Consider the following 20,156-nt stretch of genomic DNA (forward strand, 5'->3'; position numbering starts at 1 on the left):
AAATCACCAACAATCTTAGCCAGATATAAGGCAAAACGAAATGGGGTATTCTTGTGTATTATGAAGTTTTAAAAGATGCAACAAAGTTATGCACTGTTATGAAATAATGATGACAGAGATGAATCCAGAAAATACAAAAAACAAATGGGTAGCTCCTTTTGCATGAAAAATAAAAAAAATAAAAATAAAAAAAAAGAGAGAGAGAGTCCAAGAAGGAAACCTGAAAACAGAGTCAGACTGGAAATACCGTGGCCTAAGGGCTGTGGGGGTTACCACTCACCTCCTCCAGGAGACAGCAGCAGAAGTAATATCCCTTTAAAGCAAAAGACACACACACAGCAACTAATCAAGACCCATAAATTCAATCACATATTCCCCAAGGTCAGTAACACACTGGATAGGAAAAATGAAAAGGACAATTGTAATGCTGTTTTTATTTAAAATTTTATTGAAACCCTCTTTCACCCGTTTACCGCTTCCTAAGTGAAAATGCATGTTGAAGTCCGAGCCTGATGGTATTATCTTCAAATTATTCCTTAAATATCTGAAAATATGATTTTTGAAACTTGGAAAAGTGAAGCTAGGACAAGGATCAATTTTACATGCCTGCTTCTTTGTTTATTCATGAGCAGAGCTAGACTAAGAAACCTTTCAATGAGAAGGAGAGCATGTATGCAGGAGTATAACTCTTTATTCTGAATTCTACCCTCACTGGCCCCATGAAAGGTAAGGAACACTTTAGATAGGGTGGGGAAGGGATTTTGGAAAACTTGTGGTAAAGAGGAGTAAATTCTTCCTAAACTTGGCAAAACCTAACAGGTTACCCACACAGTCTGTGTCTTAAGTTAATACACTTATGTAACTAGCATCAGAGTCTCCTTCAAGTGCCCTGTATATGTCATCAGTTTTCTCTTTCAAATATTTCTCTTCTGTATCCTACTATATAGTTAGCAAGGCCAGCTTTCCTTGCCTATGTCTATGATGAATTAGCTAGAATAATCTAGGGTTTTTGAATGCCATCTCTTATCTATATCTCATGGGAGGTGTCTGCATGTAATAAATGCCTTAAAACCCTTTAACGTGTTTTTAAAATCTACTTTTAGAGCAAGTCCTATGCATGCGAATGACCATGAATAGTTCTTCATATATTCAAGTTACTAATGTTTAAAGTATTACATAAATTTAGAAAATATTATCTAAAGGTATTTCCCATTAAATAAATCTAGAATATACTTAGTTCAAATATTTAGAAAGATGTAATTACTGTTACTCATAACTACTCTGCTGTGAATTTGAGTATCAAAATATAACTTTGCTTAGTTATTCAGTGGTTGATAGCTGTCCACCCTCTGCAGAAGTGTATCTGAATATCCAGGGGAATAATACCTGAAAAAGAAAATACTCCATTAAACACTTGTGAAATGATCAACACAGCAGGCACATAAGATGCAGTATAGGGGATTGATCTGAAATAATCCTGTGAGGGAAATCTCAAATACACTCTGAATAATGCTCCAGAAACGCTTTGTGCATAAAGTTAGAGGCTATCCAGGAAGAGAATACAAATTCATAAAACTGTGCTAGAGAAGTAGCAAAACATTTAAGGGATATAAATGTAAGGGCAAATGGGAACATTTTCCAAACAAGAATCTTCAATCCAGTGACAATATTTTATTACAGAGACTTCATTTTAATCATATCAAGTGGCTAATGTTGCTTTAAGGATCATAGCTAATAGACTTTTTTCATAGGTTAGACTACATAGTCTATTGTTACTAATCAACTTCTGCATTCTAACTGCCTTAGAGATCATTCTCAGCATGGGTTTTAATCAGATCTGGTCACCTAGGAAAACAAAAATTTCTGGGAGTATAATTCATATTGAAAAACTATTTAATAAAATATAATTTCAAAAAAACTATTTACAAATACTTGTATCACACAAACCTATGAAATTAATCATTTTTACTATTAATAGTTCTTGGGCATCTATAGTACTATACATTTACATTCATAAATTGAACATTTTATACAAGATTTAGTATAAAGTATTAAATATGTGGATCAATCAATTGTGAGATGCTTAATATGTCATGGAAATAATTTACATGCAGATAAATGAATGTCAAATAAAATTAAGCAGGCATTCTAGAATAATTTTTAAAAATTTATAAAGTATAATTCAAAAATTCTCAAATCACTCAAAATGATTAAGCTTCTGAAGGCATTTTCTCCAGATAAAACCTAATATTAGAGACTTGCTTTGCCTTTTGTTAGTTATCTTTATCTATGCCCAGATGCTTGACCTAAAAACTCATAATTTATATTACACTAAAATTCCTTCCACAATTTATCAAGTTAAGGTGGACCAAAAAAAAAATACAGCTGTATTTTCTTAGTAGTGTGCTTATAGGCATACATAAACAGATACTTATGTACACACCCAAAAAGCTACCTGAAAGAATGTTTCTCCTCTAACAGTCTCTTACTTTTGAAAAAATTGTCTTTCAACAGTGGGTTTCTTCGAAGTATTCTTACACTGAGAAATTCACAACTGTTTCTTCTCTTAGTCAAAAATTTTAAAGCAGACTTTACCTTCCTAGGCCTTCAAATGTATCAGACACCAGATAATATGAATTTGAGAGGTAGATTTTTAAATATCTTTAAAATTTTAACATTTTAATTTAAATATTAATTTTATATTTTAATGTGATAAATATTTACCATACTAATACATTAATATTTTACATATTTCATAATATAGTATTCTTAGTATTGATATAATGATGTTATCATTGATATTAGATTAATAATAATTGTTATTACCATGTTAAATGTGGGAGACACCAACTACATGTAGACTGAATGGGAGCCACCAGCTACTGAGGACTAGAAAAATGGCTAGTATGGGCCGGGCGCAGTGGCTCACACCTGTAGTCCCAGCACTTTGGGAGGCTGAGGAGGGTGGAACACCTGAGGTCAGGAGTTCGAGACCAGCCTGACCAACATGGCGAAACCCTGTCTGTGCTAAAAATACAAAATTAGCTGGGAATGGTGGTGCATGCCTGTAATCCCAGCTACTCGGGAAGCTGAGGCAGGAGAATTGCTTGAACCCTGGAGGTGGCAGTTGCAGTGAGCCGAGATCGCGCCATTGCACTCTAGTCTGGGCAACAAGAGTGAAACTCCATCTCAAAAATATAAATTAATTTAAAAAAAAAAAAAGGCTAGTATGTCTGTATTTGGATTATATAAAATTTGCAGTTGAAAAAATAGACTCACAAGTTGTTCCAAACATATCTAAAAGTTTTCCAATAACTGAATCAAGTGTCGGTTTTTAAATTTTAAATTCAGTATTAAAAATTCAGTTTAATAGACATATTAGCCATTTTTCTAGTCCTCAGTAGCCACATGTAGCCCTTTGGCTTAGCATTTTCTCTTTAATTCTAACTATATGAAATAGGTAATTATCTTTAATCACCTTGTACAGATGCGGAAACTGTGGCTAAAAGGGTTAACTATTATCTTCAAGGTAATAGTTATTTATAGTAAGTAGTTATAACTGAGAGAGGAATTAAGGTCTATTTGACACCTAAGCCTGAGCTCTTAGCTTACTCCTTTGGAAAGAAAATGAGCCTCTAGATAAGACCAGGAAATTCCTTCCCTCTGGCCAGCAAACACGGCTATCCCAACTTACCTCTAAATGGCCTTTAAGAATGTAAGCAAATTGACCTTATCCTAGACCCACAGAGAATTGGGGTTATTATTATATTGTTATGATACCAGAAATATGCTGAATGGCAGACTGTGTCCATGTCTCCCCCCCGAAATTAGATGTTGCCCCAAAGCTGCTTCCCCACCCCAGCTGAGGCAGAAATTTTGAAGAAAAATGAGTTCAAAAACACCTTATGGCTGTGGAGTGAGCCAGGCCCAGAACTTAGGTCTCTAATGTCTAGTCCAGACCCCTTTCCTCTCATTTACCTACCTTTCTTTATTAAAAAAATTTAAAGATTACTAAATCAGAAGGTAATATGAAACAAATGTTTAGGTTAGTAACAGATGAATGTACCAGTTGATAAACTGTCTTACAAAGGATAATTAATTCTAAAATAGTTGTCACCAAGTGATTCTTGAGAATTATGTAATTGTAAAAATAAAACTATTTTGAGATTATATTTGTCTATTTTCATAGAAGGACAACATTTCCAAGATGTCTATAAAATACCATTTTATAGAACCTAATGTTTTAAGACATAACTGAGGTTTTCCTACTTGCCCTGTGTGGGTAAAATATATATATATCAGAAATTTGAAAATATTAGTTAGGTAACCAAAATTCTTTATGATAATTAGCCAATTTTAAAAATAAAATCTCAGCCCACAGAATTGGAGCAGTTAAAAATTTACAATAGTATTCCGACAAGGCACTAGATTAATTTCTAATGTGATGGAGTTGGCTGTTTTTCCTGGTGCTCAATTAAAATATGCCTTCAAAAATGTGGGAAAAAGACTTCTCTTCAACAAAGCACCTTACCATTGGTTGATTCTAATAGGTCATTCATTCTGGGGACACTTTAGTTTTTTTTGTTTTTTTTTTTCCGTATCTTTCTATAACTTTGTTCGTGACAAAATTGCATTGAAAGTTACCTTAAACTTATATAAAATACCATTCTTCCTGAAGGGACATATATTCCATGTATAAAAATTAATTTTATTTTCTTCATAAAAGATTTTAATATTTCCTTCATTTAATGGTTTTACACATTTTACGTTACACAAACTTTTAAAATACACATTTGTGGCCAGGTATGGTATGGTGGCTCACACCTATAATCCCAGCACTTTGGGAGACCAAGGTGGGTGGATCACAAGGTCAAGAGAGCTAGACCATCCTGGCCAACATAGTGAAACCCTGTCTCTACTAAAACTACAAAAAATTAGCTGGGAGTGGTGGTGCACACCTGTAGTCCCAGCTACTTGGGAGGCTGAGGCAGAAGAATAGCTTGAACCCAGGAGGCGGAGATCTCAGTGAGCCAAGATCATGCTACTGCACTCCGGTTTGGAGACAGAGCGAAACTCCATCTCAAAAAAATAAATAAAAATAAATTTGTATATGTAGACAAATTATACATGTTATGATATATCACTGCTTTAATGTATCATATATATTAATATTTCAAAACTGACTTATTGGAACTCTTTTGGTCAAGGAGTTCTCATAAACTTCCTAAAAGTGCACAAACTTGCAACTCTGGAAAGAATTTACTAGGTAAAAATATGTGGATAGAAAACAAATGTTAATCTTAAAATTGCTTTTGTGCTTTTAAAATTAATGTTACCATATGTATTAAACACTATTGATATTAAATAGGAAGAATTAACAGACATGTTGCAACTTACGTAAGTATATGTTACAGCATGTAAGTTTTAAAAATTAGAATTTATATTTTCCAACATTAATCAAAGAAAATAAGAAATAAATGTAGGATGAGAAAACATAGATAAATATGTCTTTATCCTGCATGCCTTGGGGGCATTTTTAAAGATTCAGTTGTTTAAATCATTCTATCTTTTTTTGGTAGCTTTGCTTTTATTTATTTTGAGTTTAGTGGAATAGTTCTCCTTTAGGTTTACAAGGACTGAGGCTTAGGCTGAATGCTCTGCAAATCAACTTCATTTAAAAATGAATCTTTTTATTAATCTTGAAAATAGCATCTTGCTATATTACTCTGAAGAACCTGTATATCATAAACATTATTTTGGGGTTTTTTTGCATTTAGATAGTAACTTTTTTTTGTTACTCAACATCTGTTTAATATGCAGTTAACTATGAAAATCAGAATCTATAGGCCTTTTATAATCAGGTATTCACAATTTAAAAACTGGTTACTTTGAACTCTATATTTGGGTACTCTTTAGTAAAGCATGTGTTAAATTAGCACAAAAATGTCTTCGATGACATTCCAGTTTGAATTGGAAATGTGTGTGTCTGTCAGATCATTAATTAATTTGGCAGGGGGAAGAGATCAAGAGAGGAATAAAGGTACATATTGGCCTCACATCGTATTTCAAAGTCCACATTTTGACACAATGGATATAAAACCTAGATTTGAAGACAGAAAAACTATATTCTAATATTGAACGTTTCAAAGTCCATTTTCCCTACCTCACTATTTCCTCTGGGTAACAATTGTTAATACTGTTGATGTATTCTTGAAGGAGAGAACCAGGTTCTGCTTTTATCTCTTGAATTTTTTTAAGGCCACCACTTGTTACGAAAAGTCGTCGAGCTTTGCTATCATGCGGCAGCACCTTGCAAAGTGAAGCACATAAAATGTCAGCTTTTCTTTTCCAAGTTAGATTATTACTATTGAGAAGCAATAATGTATGTAAGAAAACGTAAAGGAGAATTTATACCCAATACACCTATAACATAATGAGCCAAATCTGCTGCTGATTTGAAGTGAAATGTGCTCTTTTTAGAATGTGTTAATTTTAAGCTAAAGAAATGAAATAAAGGCAATGAACATGGGCAAAGGCAACAGTGATCCACTCACAGATGTAAAATACAAAGCTTACACCATTCAAGGTCTCTCTGCTCCCTGAGAATTTAAAGGCAAGCTCCTTAACAAGGCACAAAGGGTCCTCTGGGACCCAGCTCCTAAATACCTCTCCAGCCACCACTACTCTCCATCCTAAATATTGTTTCAGTAACATCACAGCATGCATGCTGTGCCATCTCTTGCCTTTGCCCATGCTGTTACCTCTTCCTAAAATGGCTTTCCACACTCCACAAACCTCTCCCGTTATGCTTGGTTAGCTCTTAGTCATCTTTTAAGATTTAGCTCGTGTCACCTCCTTTAAGAATCCTTCTCTGGAAGCCCCTATCCCCTTATCCCAGGATGAGTTGAGTCCTTCTGTTCTGTCAGCATTCTGTCAAACCACCATCCGTGTGCTTACAACATAATACCTAAATACCATACAATATTTTAATTTTAATTTTTAATTATGCATTATATGTCTGTCACAATGTCACTGAAGGCAGAAACTATACTTGACTTCATTCATTCATTTCCCTCTAGCCTGGTACCTAACAGAGGTTTGACAAATGTTTAACAAATGAATAAATATACTAAAGTGTAGGCAGAGAAAGGAGACTGAAATGTTAGAGAGACAGAGGACCAGAAATGTAAGGAATCAATAAATCCAAGAGAAGGTTTCTTAAAACAACCAATGAAAACTAAAAAACAAGTCATCACTGGATCTGACAGTGAAGAAAGGTGCTGAAGACTTGAGTAAAGGCAGCTGTGTGTGGAGGGGAAGTTGAGGAAGCCAGGTTATCAGCAGCTGAGGAAAGTGTCCCAAGTAAGGAAGTCAAGACAAACTTTAAAGTTTCAGAAAGAGAAAACAGAGGTAATCAGTAGACCGAGGTAGGATAGAACTAAAGGCTAAAGATGTTGCAGGTTTTGATCTTAGGATCAAGGAGACTTGAGCACGTTTGCATGTTGACAGGGAAAAGCCAGTGGAAATGAAGAAATTTATTATGAGAGACAAAAAAAACAAAGACTGACCAGACTAGGAAGGGGTGGGCTCACAATGTGGTGCGCTCTTCCTTGGTCACTGCTACTATCCCTCTGACAGAAACACCCTTTTTTCCCATCTCGTTCCTTCTGCAAGGAGACCAGCTCCTTTCATTTGTCCTTCCTCCATTGAAGCCCTATCTGAACATTTCAGACTACATTCACTCATTCCTTCTTTTAAAAAAGTTTATCTCCAACTCTAGTACATTGAAATGTTTTCTAATTGTTTTGTCTGCTCTCCTCAGCTACATTATAAAGTTCCCTGAAGAACAACTTAATCTTTTTTGTCTGTTCCCCAATGCTGAACAGAGAGCTGGGTACATGTAGGCATTTAATAAATAATTAAAACCACAAAAGGATCTTGCTAATAGAACAATAACATAAATCAACAGACAATAAAAGATTGCACTAGTATGTATTTATTAAAAAAGTAATATTCCATAAATATATTGGTTTTACATATTTCGTTTGGCCTGGAGAATTTTCGTTACTTCCTATCTCTGTCCCTAGCTACTTCAGTACCTTTTCACCTTCTACCTTGCTTTATCATCTCTTTTTAGTGCTTTGGTATCTTTTCGATTAAGAAAATATTCCTGAAGGCACATTTATAAGTGTATATGATACAGGTAGTGTATTTATTTTATCTTGGGGCTAACTTCCACACATCCCACTGGTTTTACGTATTTTGAACTCTTAATGTAGGTTAGTGTTTACTTTCATAGCTACTTCAATAAAACCAGAATATCTCATTCACTAGCCTAAAAGATTAAACTACAAAATGAAACTTTCAGAAATAATGTCAATTACCCAGTTCAAGAACAGATGACTCTGTCTGTAGATGATCTGCTCAGTCCTGATCTCTTATCACTCTTAGATGACCAAATTAGCTGGTCACTTTCTTAGCACCCAAAAGTACAAAAAAAAAAAAAAAAAAAAGAAAGAAAGAAATTGACCAATTTCCCTTGCGGTAATTTAGTCTTTTCTCTGCATTATTTGGTTATTTAGTTGGTTTGTCAAGAGGGCATGCCATTATATCTCCCACATCCCATATAACTAAGAGGGGGAGGTTATTTTCTTGGAAGGAGGAAGAAAGGACATAGGTGTTTGATACACAGAACTGTATCCTGCCTGGGTGAGTGGCTTCAGCAATGTGAAACTTCTACTTTCCTGTGGCTCTGGCACTTGAGGGCCAGTTGAACTGTTGGAGGTCATGAACAGAGTTGAGAGAACTGAAGGCTGTTAGCAGATTCTATCTTTCAGATGGAGACCTAAAACTAGACAAACTTATTTGTAGGGACTACTTTAAAAGTTATAACAATACATAGTTTTTGTTCATTATTTGTAGAAACATAGTATATGAATAGTAATTTCTCATTTATATAACATTATAACTGACTATTCAAATGAATTTGCCACCCCCCATTCATTTTTTTAAAAAAATCTTTTAAATTAGCCTGACCCACTTGCACGTTTTATTTCTTAAATACAACTCTTTGGTTGTTTTTGTTCTTTTGAGTGTTTAATATGTGCCTGGGATTGAGCTAAATGCTTAACATACAATAATATCTCATTTACTCTTTACAATGACCCTATGAAATAAGTACTCTATTTACATTTTATGGGTAACCAAACTAAGGTTTAGAGAGGTCAATATTTTGTTAAAGAATTATAGAGCTGGTAAGTGGGAACTCCAGGTACTCCAGTTCAGAACCTGAGCTCATAACCACCATGGGCTACTACTTGCACAGACCCCATTTTCCTAAGCCAAATTCACTGAGCATAATTTAGCCAGCTCTTGACAGCTTAGGGTCACCATCCTGACTATCAGTGTCTGTGGTAATAGAGTTATTCTCTTTTATCCTTTGCTATTGGTAATCAGCTCTGCTAGCTGTGCCCACTTCTAGCAGCTTGACCTTTCTACCTTACTACCATTTACTATCATTTAATCTGCAACAATCTAAGAAATATGACAGCTACATTTGTTAAAATTGTTCATAAAATAAGTCAATATGCTCCAAATGACTGTCTGAGAAAATCTCCAGTAAAGCACATGAACTTTGTGAAAGATGTTTCAGTGGCTCAGAAACCTTTTTCCTTTTTTCTTTATGATCTTTGCAGTATTCCCAGGTGAGTGAGATGAAAGACACTAGAAAGATTACTAAAAGTCACTTATCAATATAAATTATCTATATTATGAGATTTTTACTTTCTGGGAACAGTTAAAAAGACAGTAGAGGCTTTGAGGAAAATGTGAGGATGAAGAAAGTGTTTTATTTACATGTGAATTTTGTTAAGGTAACTTTCCTGTCCATACAGATTGGTGAGAGTTAAGCAGTAAAACCATGACCCTGTCTTACAGAAAAAGCTACTGACCCAACAGAAAAAATAAAAATAAGTTAACAAATCATTTTGATTTTCTTCCTCCCCTTAGAGGCTGCCATTTCTTACCTTACTGAACTGTCCAACCACGTGCTTCAGAATATTGGGAGGAGCATCATATAGAAATGGTTCAAGGGCTGGTAAGTAAGTGCATTTTTGCAGGATACTCTTTATGGCTTTTTTACTCTTGAAATACAAAGCAGATGTATATATAAGTAAGTAATCAATGAAACCTCGGCAAGAATTCAAATCTCACATTACAGGAATTTGAAAATAAAATCAATTTCCTGGTCTAAGCTGCAGTTGTTTCATTTTTTAAAATTATTGTCAAAAAAAAACAAAACAAAACTCCTGCTTTGATTGGTTTTATCATAGAGTATCCTACAAGTTGTCTTTGTGTTCAGCCTTAAAATGTAAAGTGTATTACTGAGCTCTTAAAATACCTAGAAGAAAATTAAAATTATAAAGCACAAAGTTACAGACTATAAATTAATATATACTATATTAGAGTAAAAATTTGTATACAGGAAACTGAGATAACTAATACATCCCATTTCTACTTATCAACAAATACAAGAAAATAATTTAGTTTTTTGAAGAATGTCATTATCAGGCTTTCTATATTATCCATGATTTCATGGCTTATACATAGGCAGTCAAAATGGCTACAGGGTGCATTATTCAATGAGCATTTGCAGAGGTGCTGCTATAGCTCCTGGGTAGACATTTCCCCCTTCACAGAAGCAAAACAGATAGGATCTACTCAACTGCAGAGAAAAGATCTTCTCAACAGTAGGGAGTGTATCACCCACAAGCAGAAGAATACGTACCATATGTACCATTTCTACCCCCTCCTGCACTCCGTATTTCAAGGTGACATCATGTGGTGCTGACCCTTGCCACAAGTGGAGAAGGGCCCTGATGGGGCTGCAGCACATCATGGCAGCCAGCCCTCAGGCCATGGCTAGTTGTGGTTCATTTTCTTTGTCTTAAAGGCTGTCCCCTTCAGTTGGAAAGCTTCACAATTGGGTTTGTCTCCAGCTATTTTCCACTAGAATTCCACATCTGCTTGACTGAGGTTTTGTGCTTCAGTGCTCCCTTATGGCTTTTCTCTTCACCTATTCTTTCTCTGAGGCCTTACCCAACCTGGTCTTCTGAGATCACCATATTGTTTTGCTATTATTTTGCAATGCTCTTGAAATGTCAAGGAGCATTGTGATTTTCACATCATGAACTTTATAATTGATGAATCGATTCAGCAAAACTTTATCACAGGTTTGTTATTAGTAAAGAATCTCTTGAATTTAAGGTTTCCTGGAGACCCAGGCTAAGCAGTCTTGCACAGTCTCTTATTGCTTGACACATTTATCCTCAAACACTGTTTTACAAATTAGATTAAATAAAACAAGGAATGTAAAATATGCAGCTCAGCTTTTTCCCACAAGTAGTATAATGTAAGTTGGAATTAAACTCTCAATTCCCAATATACTTGGGAACTATCTTAAATCATGGTAATCTTAGCAAGCTAACAAATTTAACTTCACTGTTATCAGTGAAAATGTCCTTGAACAGTGTAGCAGAAATCACATACACTGTACAATAAAGACACCCTTATTCTAGTAGTTCTAAGTTGATGTGTTGTTATCAATCAAGAACTGTAGAAAAGAGTCCAATGACACTAGAAATTCACTGAGCTTTACTATCTTTCATGTGGAAGAAATATAATCAGCTTATGATTACATTCTTCTAGATAGAAATGTATATCATAATTCATAATCAGCTGTATTATCCAGCATGATAGAAATCCTAGTTATTTAAGACTTTGTTTACATGTCTATTTGACAATGAAAAGGAATGAAGTACTGACACATGCAACGACATGAACGAACCTCACAAATGTTACCCTTAGTGAAAGATACCAGGCACAAAAGTTCACATACTGTATAATTTCATTTATATGGATTGTCCAGAAAAGTCAAATTTAGAAAGACAGAAAGTAGATTATAGTTGTCTGGAGCTGGCAGGTATAATTGAGAGGAGGAAGAGGGAGTGACTACAAATGGGCATGCGGCTTCCTTCTGGGATGATGAAAATATTCTGAAATTTGATTGTGAAGATGGTTGCACAATTCTGTAAATTTACTAAAAATCATTTAATTGTGTACCTAAAATGAGTGAATTTATGGTATGTAAATTATATCTCAATAAAGTTGTTAAAAAGACTTAAACTCAGCCGGGCACAGTGGCTGAGGCCTGGAATCCCAGCAATTTGGGAGGCCAAGGGAGGTGGATCACCTGAGGTCAGGAGTTCGAGACCAGCCTGGCCAACATGGTGAAACCCTGTCTCTACTAAAAATACAAAAATTAGCCTGGTATGGTGGTGGGTGCCTATAGTCCCAGCTACTCAGGAGGCTGAGGCACAAGAATCACTTGAACCTGGGAGGTGGAGGTTGCAGTAAGCTGAGATTGCACCAGTGCACTCCAGCCTGGGCAACACAGTGAGACCCTGTCTCAAAAAAGAAAATACAATTGATTTTTGTATATTGATCTTGTATCCCATGACTTTGTTGAACTCTTATTAGTTCTATAATTTGTGTGTGTGTGCGCACGCATGTGTGTGTGTCTCTGTGTGTGAATTCCTTAGGATTTTCTACATACAAGATCATGTCACATGTTGGTTTTAAAATTCGTTACCTTCTAGAAGATATGCATTATGATTGGTTGTTTATGGCTGTGAGCAAAATAAAATAGCTCTTACAACTCCATACTATGAATTGTACAGAAATTTTATGGGGCCAAAAAAACTCTCCCAGCCAGGCGCGGTGGCTCACGTCTATTCCCAGCACTTTGGGAGGCCGAGGCGGGTGGATCACGAGGTCAGGAGATGGAGACCATCCTGGATGACATGGTGAAACCCCGTCTCTACTAAAAACACAAAAAATTAGCCGGGCGTGGTGGCAGGCACCTGTAGTCCCAGCTACTCAGGAGGCTGAGGCAGAAGAATGGTGTGAACCCAGGAGGCAGAGGTTTCAGTGAGCCAAGATTGCACCACCGCACTCCAGCCTGGGTGACAGAGGGAGACTCTGTCTCAAAAACAAAAACAACAACAACAACAAAAACCTCTTCTATTTACCTAACTCAGTAAATCAAGTAATATCTTACCTTGGACTAATGAATAACAGATTATACATTTTGCTAATTGTCACTGCATTTAGTAGTTAATGTTTATCCTTAGACACAATATATGATGATGTCAGAGAAGGAATCCTGAGCTATCTACTGAGGGCATTCTGAGGGTTTGGGCCTGGTTTCCTTATTAACTAGCATAGCATCTACAGTTCTAAATTCATTCATTTTTCTGTCATTTCTAAAAACTGACTGTATCCTCCCTGATTCGGGCTATTGGAAAAACCACAGTAAATAACAACACTATTTTTTACCTCTTAACACTATGCATAAAAATAGCAATTAACAAAATAAAATTGACAATACTATGGGAAACCAACACAATTTCAACTGCTTTTCACTGAAAAGTGGAAGAATACCAAAAATTACTCATTGTTGCTTTCCTTAATGGATTATTGGTGTGGCTTGCTCCCAGTGTTAGAGAGTAAACCTTATCAATGGTGTGGCCTGCTATCAGTGGTGGGGCCTGGTGGGTGGTGATTGGATCATGGGGGTGGCTTCTGATGCTTTAGCACCCTCCCCCTAGTGCTGTCTCATGGTAGAGTTTGTATTAGTCTTTTTTCATGCAGCTGATAAAGACATACACGACATGGGGAAGAAAAAGAGGTTTAACTGGAGTTACAGTTCCACATGGCTGGGGAGGCCTCCTGTCTCATGGCAGGAGACAAAAGGCATTTCTTACATGGCAGCGGCAAGAGAAAATGAGAAAGATGCAACGGTGGAAACCCCTGATAAAACCCTCAGATATCATGAGATTTAATCCCTACCACAAGAACAGTATGGAGGAAAACATCCCCATGATTCAAATTATCTCCCACCGGGTCCCTCACACAACACATGGGAATTATGGGAGTACAATTCAAAATGAGATTTGGGTGGGGACACAGAGCCAAACCATATCAGAGTTCTCATGAGATCTGCTTGTTTAAAAGTGTGTAGCACCTCCACCTTCACTCCCTCTCTCCTGCTCTGTGATGTGAAGACATTCTTATTTCCCCTTTGCCTTCTTCCATGATTGTAAGTTTCATGAAGCCTCCCAGCCATGCTTCCTCTACAATATACAGAACTGTGAGTCAATTAAACTTCTTTTCTTCATCAATTACACAGTCTCAGGTAGTTATTTATAGCAGTGTGATAACAGGCTAATACAATTATCTTGAAAAACTGCTTAAAAATTTTTTAAAAATCTTTTCAGAAAGTTATTTTTATTCTGAAAGCATTGCGGACCAAAGAGTAACAGCTATTAAAATGAAGAGGAACATAGGAGTAAATCTTTATGACATTTGGTTAGACAAAGCCTTCTTAGATACAACACAAAAAGCACATGCAACAACAACAAAAATCGATCAATTGAATTTAATTAAAATTTAAAACTTTTGTGCTGCAGACAATATCATCAAGAAAATAAGACAACCCATAGTATGTGAGAAAATACTTGTAAATCATACATCTGATAAGATCTTGCATCCAGAATATACAAAGAACTCTTATAACTCAATAATAAAAAGATAAATAACCCAGTTTAAAATGAGCAAAGGTTCTGAATAGACATCTCTCTAAAGAACAGATGTATGAGCAGCCAATAAGTATACGAAAAGATTTTCAACATCATTAGCCATTCGACAAATGCAAATCAAAACCACAATGAGATACCAATTCAAACCCACTAGGATGGCTACCATCAAAAATAAAGCTAATAACAAGAGCTGGCAAAGATGTACTACCTTGCTGGTAGTACATTGGAAAACAGTTGGGCAGTTTCTCCAGATGTTAAACAGAGTTATCCATTGACCCAGCAATTTCATCCCTGGGTAAATACCCGAGAGAAATGAAAACACACATCCACATGAAAACTTGTTACAATAATGTTCATAATAGTGTTATTCATAATAGTCAAGAGTAGAAATAATCCAACATCCATCAGTTGGTAAATGGATAAACAAAATGTGACATATTAATACAATAGAATATTGTATTGGCAATGGAAAGGAACAAAATACTGATATATGCCACAACATGGAAGAACTGTGAAACTTCAACTAAGTAGTAAAGAAGCCAGGCACATGGCTAGGTGTGGTGGCTCACACCTCTTATCCCAGTGCTTTGGGAGGCCAAGGGAGGGACTGCTTGAGGCCAGGAGTTTAAGACCAGCCTGGGCAACACAGTGAGACCCTGTCTCTCCAAAAAAGAAAAAATTAATTAGCCAGATGTGGCAGTACATACTTGTAGTCTTAGCTAGTCGGGGGCCTAAGGCAGGAGGATTACTTGGGCCCAGGAGTTCAAGGCTGCAATAAGTTATGATTATGCCACTGCACTCCAGTCTGCAACAGAAAGAAACCCTATCTCTAAAAAGGTTATATATGTTGTATGACTCCATTAAATGACATGTCCAAAAGAGGAAAATTTCATAGAGACAGTAAATTAATGGTTGCCTGGGGCTAGGCAGAGGGGATACAGAATCACAGCTAATGTGTAGCATTTCTTTTGTGGGGAATAAAAATATTCCAAAATTAGATAGTGGTGATGGTTTCACAATTCTGTAAATATACCCAAAACCATTAAATGGTACACTTTAAATGGATAAAGGTATGGCATGTGAACTATAGCTCAATAAAGCTGCTAAAAAATGAAGGAGGAACAACTATTACCATAGGAACACAATAATTAAATAATTATCTTAAACATAGTTTTATAACTAGAAAGAGCTGATTCAATGCCAAATTTCAATATGATGCCTCTAAATCCAAACAAATAAAGATATATTTGAGGCCGGGAGCGGTGGCTCAAGCCTGTAATCCCAGCACTTTGGGAGGCCGAGAGGGGCGGATCACGAGGTCAGGAGATCGAGACCATCCTGGCTAACATGGTGAAACCCCATCTCTACTAAAAAAATACAAAAAATTAGCCGGGCGTGGTGGCGGTGCCTGTAGTCCCAGCTACTCCAGAGGCTGAGCCAGGAGAATGGCGTAAACCCGGGAGGCGGAGCTTCCAGTGAGCCGAGATGGTGCCACTGCACTCCAGCCTGGGTGACAGAGCCAGACTCCGTCTCAAAAAAAAAAAAAAGGTATATTTGAATCAAAATTTTCAAAACATGTAGATAAGCTTATTAGAAAAAAAATTCTTCTCCATTTTTATTAAGAGATTTGGAATAACATGGGAGCAAATAGTAAGAAAATCTATAGAATGTGAGAAATCATACATTTTATAAGAACTTGTACCCAGAATATACAAAGAACTCTTACAATTCAATAACAAAAAGATAAGTAACCCAATTTAAAATGAGCAAAGAGTCTGAATAGTTATTTCTCCAAAGAAAACATAAGAGAAATTCCAAAAGACTGCTTATTGGTTCTCCTGCATGGAAACCAATTAGAGAATGCTTACAGAAGCTGACATGCCTTTGGGACAAAATGAACTTCAACGTGGGCTTATAATTTGAAAGCTGCCATAGAGTAACAAATGAGAAATACCATTAGACAGTTCTTGACACTCTTGGATACACTTTTCCCTACTGAGATGGTGTCAAATCGAACAGGCTTGAATGGATGTTTATTCTACACCCTTTAAAATAACAGCTGATAGAATTCAAGAGACTGTGGGGAAAGAAAAAAGAATGATCAAATCTCTACAATAATAAAATATTTGGATGGGCCTGAAGCCTTTAAAAGATTATTGATGGAATAATGATTGGTAACTTTTTAACTTACTATTAAGTGTATTTCCTGAAAGTAATACTGTACTAAATATAGGCAGAAGGAAGTTAATTTCTATTAGTTAACCTAAAAATACCACTTGTTAAACAAAATGATATTTACCTTACTTCAAAAAGTGAAGTTTTCAAATTTATTTTTCTCCAGTGATATGCATACAACATAGTATCATAATAATTTATTAAAAAGCAAGTTATATAAGGTAGTAGTATATAAAAAGTACATACTCTCACCTAAGGGACTATTTGCAAGGGCTTCTCAAGCTGAAATTACTATTGAGTCCACTATTAATGATTAATGCTCTAGCTCATATATCCCTTTACTTTATTTCCAAAACTTAAGAGGAAACACAGGAGAGTGGCAGGAGAGGACGGAAGAGGAGAAGGAGAGGAAGAGGAGAAAAACAATAATGACAATGGGTTAAAGAAATACGAAGCCAAAAGAGGACTATATATGTAGGCTAACATTATATACACATATACATGTATATCAGCTGTGCTTGGAGAACTCAAAGCTGGGAATAGAGTTTTGGTTTCTCACCAGAAAGTTAAAGAGATCTGCTAAACTAGAAAAGACTTTATATTGTCAATCTTTCTCTCTTTACCAAGCATTGCCAAAGAATACACATGTGAGAGACATAGGAAGGAAGTTCTAAATCTATTAAATTATTGTTGGTCTAGAAAGCCTTATAAAAACTGAGAAAAAAATGTTAAATCTTAGAAACCAATTTCCCTCAAGGAATTAGTAGAGAAATAATATGCAAATATGACCAAATATACATAAATTTGCTTTTATAAAATTTACAAGTCCAATAGATAATTTGCTATACATAATTTTCAGAGTCCCTTAAGTGTATAGTTCAAGTAAACTTCCCATCTCATTATGCCATCTAAAGTTTCTCTTTTTTTTGAGGCAGAGTCTCGCTCTGTCGCCCGGGCTGGAATGCAGTGGCCGGATCTCAGCTCACTGCAAGCTCCGCCTCCCGGATTTACGCCATTCTCCTGCCTCAGCCTCCCGAGTAGCTGGGACTACAGGCGCCCGCCACCTCGCCCGGCTAGTTTTTGTATTTTTAGTAGAAACGAGGTTTCACCGTGTTAGCCAGGATGGTCTCGATCTCCTGACCTCGTGATCCCGCCCGTCTCGGCCTCCCAAAGTGCTGGGATTACAGGCTTGAGCCACCGCGCCCGGCCCCGCCATCTAAAGTTTCACCAAATTCTTTTCCTATTTGTTAGTTTACTGTTTTAATTAAAATGTAAATGTAATTTAATTTACTGTTAAATTATTGTCTTTTCAGTGAACGTCCCTCAATCCAAGTCAATTTTACAAGCTGCTTTCAAAAACGTACATATTTTCCCAATAGGAACTATGCTGGAAAACATTTTATTTCTTTTTTTTAATTCTAAAATCATTAAACAATCCATCCTTCTTCATATTCGTGTTTTGTGAATCATTTTAGTAGTTAGTAATATTTCAGAAAATCTGCCTTTTAAAATGCATGATTTAAAAATATTTAATTTAGTAAGTCTTACAGAAAATTTTTTAAAGAAACAAATACAAGACATATACTTAAAAGGTCAGGTGGCCTTGGGATTAAAGAGGCAAATTACGGGTTCAAAGATACCTGCTGACTAGTTATATGATACATTTGAAAGGTACCTTAAATTCTTTTGGATTCTACTTTTAAAAGTAAAATGAACTAGAAGTCTCTCTTGCAAATTCAAACTAAAAAATTCTATTATTCTTCAATTTCTACTTCATAAGTCAAAAGGAATGTAGAACGCAATAACCATTCATTTTACAAACAACTTTGCACCCATAGAGAACTTTCTCTAAAATATATCACTGATTTTTAGAGACAGGGTAACTCATTTTCAAAGAAGAGTGAAGTCGATTCTGATAAATTTGTATTTCTTGACTCATAAAACAATATTGTCCATGATGAAAACAAAGAGATTTTAAATGACATACTTTTCAAATGAGCCAAAATCTTCATAAAACAGAATTAAGCACTTACTTTTACTTGGAGATCCTCAGAACTTTCTGTTGACATGTACAAAGAAAGCAGAACTGGCAAAGTATTTGTGACTGCAACAGCCCGTGCGTGTTCAGGAGTGTGTCTTCCAATCTGTCCTAAGGCCCAAGCAGCTGCAGCCTTAATATGATCTTCTGGTTCTTCTGACAAGCAGACTGACAACTGGGGTACACCCTGCAGCGTGGATCAAAAGAGCAAGTGTTATGAATCTAGAGCAGGATTAAAGAGTCTTCCATGTCTCTCAAACATGAGAAGAAATCATTTTGGCCTTGATCCTTTTTTTCTTAAACGGTTCAATAAATGAGCACATCACAGGGGCTGTCATTTCTTAAGTCAATAAAATGACTAGAACTAAATTACCTTAATTATCTGTAACGATTCAACTAAACCAAGAATTTCTCTACTAGCTTTTATCCCCCAAATAGAGAGGTATTTAACCAAACAACAGATATCACAGACTAGGAAATACGCAAAGCCAGATTTTACTGTGGCAAACTAAAAATGTTTAGAATTTTAAAATCTTTATTTTCCTTTGTTAAAAATTTAATTTAGAATCTTCAAAGAAATTCTTTTCACCAAATATAATAAACCTGATATAATAAGCCTGAGAATAAAATAAATCAGTAAGATTCCTATCTAAGTACCTTGTCAATGGAATATATTCACTAACACCTTTCCTGAAACAGTACATAAATAATTTTTCATCAATTATGGTCAATTTTAAATTATAGTTCTTTCCACTTTAACATGATTGAATGTCAAAACAACAATGATTACTTTTGTTACACAGCACATGCTTACATTTTGCATCTTAGGCTTCAATTGTATCTAAATAATAAAAACAGAATTAACTAAAGAGCCTCAAATACATTACATTTTGTATACCCAAGGAACAATTTTAAAAAATCAAATTCTAATTCCAAATTCTGTATAGGTGTGATTTGCTGGCTAATTTGAGATTATGGTAATCACCTTAAATTTAGTACCACGAAAAAAGATCACATGGTTGTACTACCATAGCAAAGGCCAGAATCATCATATATACTTTTATTCTTCGCTTTTTAATTTGGTTATTAAGACCAATTTCCTGAAGAGATCAGCTATATTTTTTCACTGGCTTCTTTCCTACACCTAAAAATGTATGTCTGCCAATATTAAAGGTCAGACCTGTCTCCAGAATGAAGCAACTTTCCAGAAAGTCCACATGTCCAGGATGTAACAAGACTGAAGCAGCAGGAGGAAAAGGAGACAGTGCCTCTACTCCATCCCCAAA

At 35.7% G+C, this 20,156-nt stretch overlaps 1 protein-coding gene across 4 annotated transcripts in view; it reads right to left on the minus strand.

Annotated features, from left to right (window-relative positions):
• Positions 1-425: 425 nt before the first annotated feature.
• The window catches only part of SPAG6 (sperm associated antigen 6), a 62,851-nt gene continuing 43,120 nt past the window's right edge, over positions 426-20,156 (minus strand). For 2 of the 4 annotated variants that reach the window (XM_023223135.2, XM_023223137.2), the window contains 4 exons: positions 18,866-19,057; positions 10,026-10,142; positions 6,164-6,309; positions 426-1,386 (listed from right to left, as the gene is read on the minus strand). In XM_023223135.2, coding sequence (XP_023078903.1) covers positions 1,317-1,386; positions 6,164-6,309; positions 10,026-10,142; positions 18,866-19,057 — 525 coding nt within the window. In that variant the 3' untranslated portion in view covers positions 426-1,316. Of the gene's footprint in view, positions 1,387-5,184; positions 5,263-6,163; positions 6,310-10,025; positions 10,143-18,865; positions 19,058-20,156 lie in introns of all 4 variants that reach the window. The other 2 variants (XM_023223136.1, XM_023223138.2) reach the window with 2 other exon arrangements.

Source organism: Piliocolobus tephrosceles, chromosome 9 (genome assembly GCF_002776525.5).
Source record: "Piliocolobus tephrosceles isolate RC106 chromosome 9, ASM277652v3, whole genome shotgun sequence".
NCBI classification, from domain to species: domain Eukaryota; kingdom Metazoa; phylum Chordata; class Mammalia; order Primates; family Cercopithecidae; genus Piliocolobus; species Piliocolobus tephrosceles.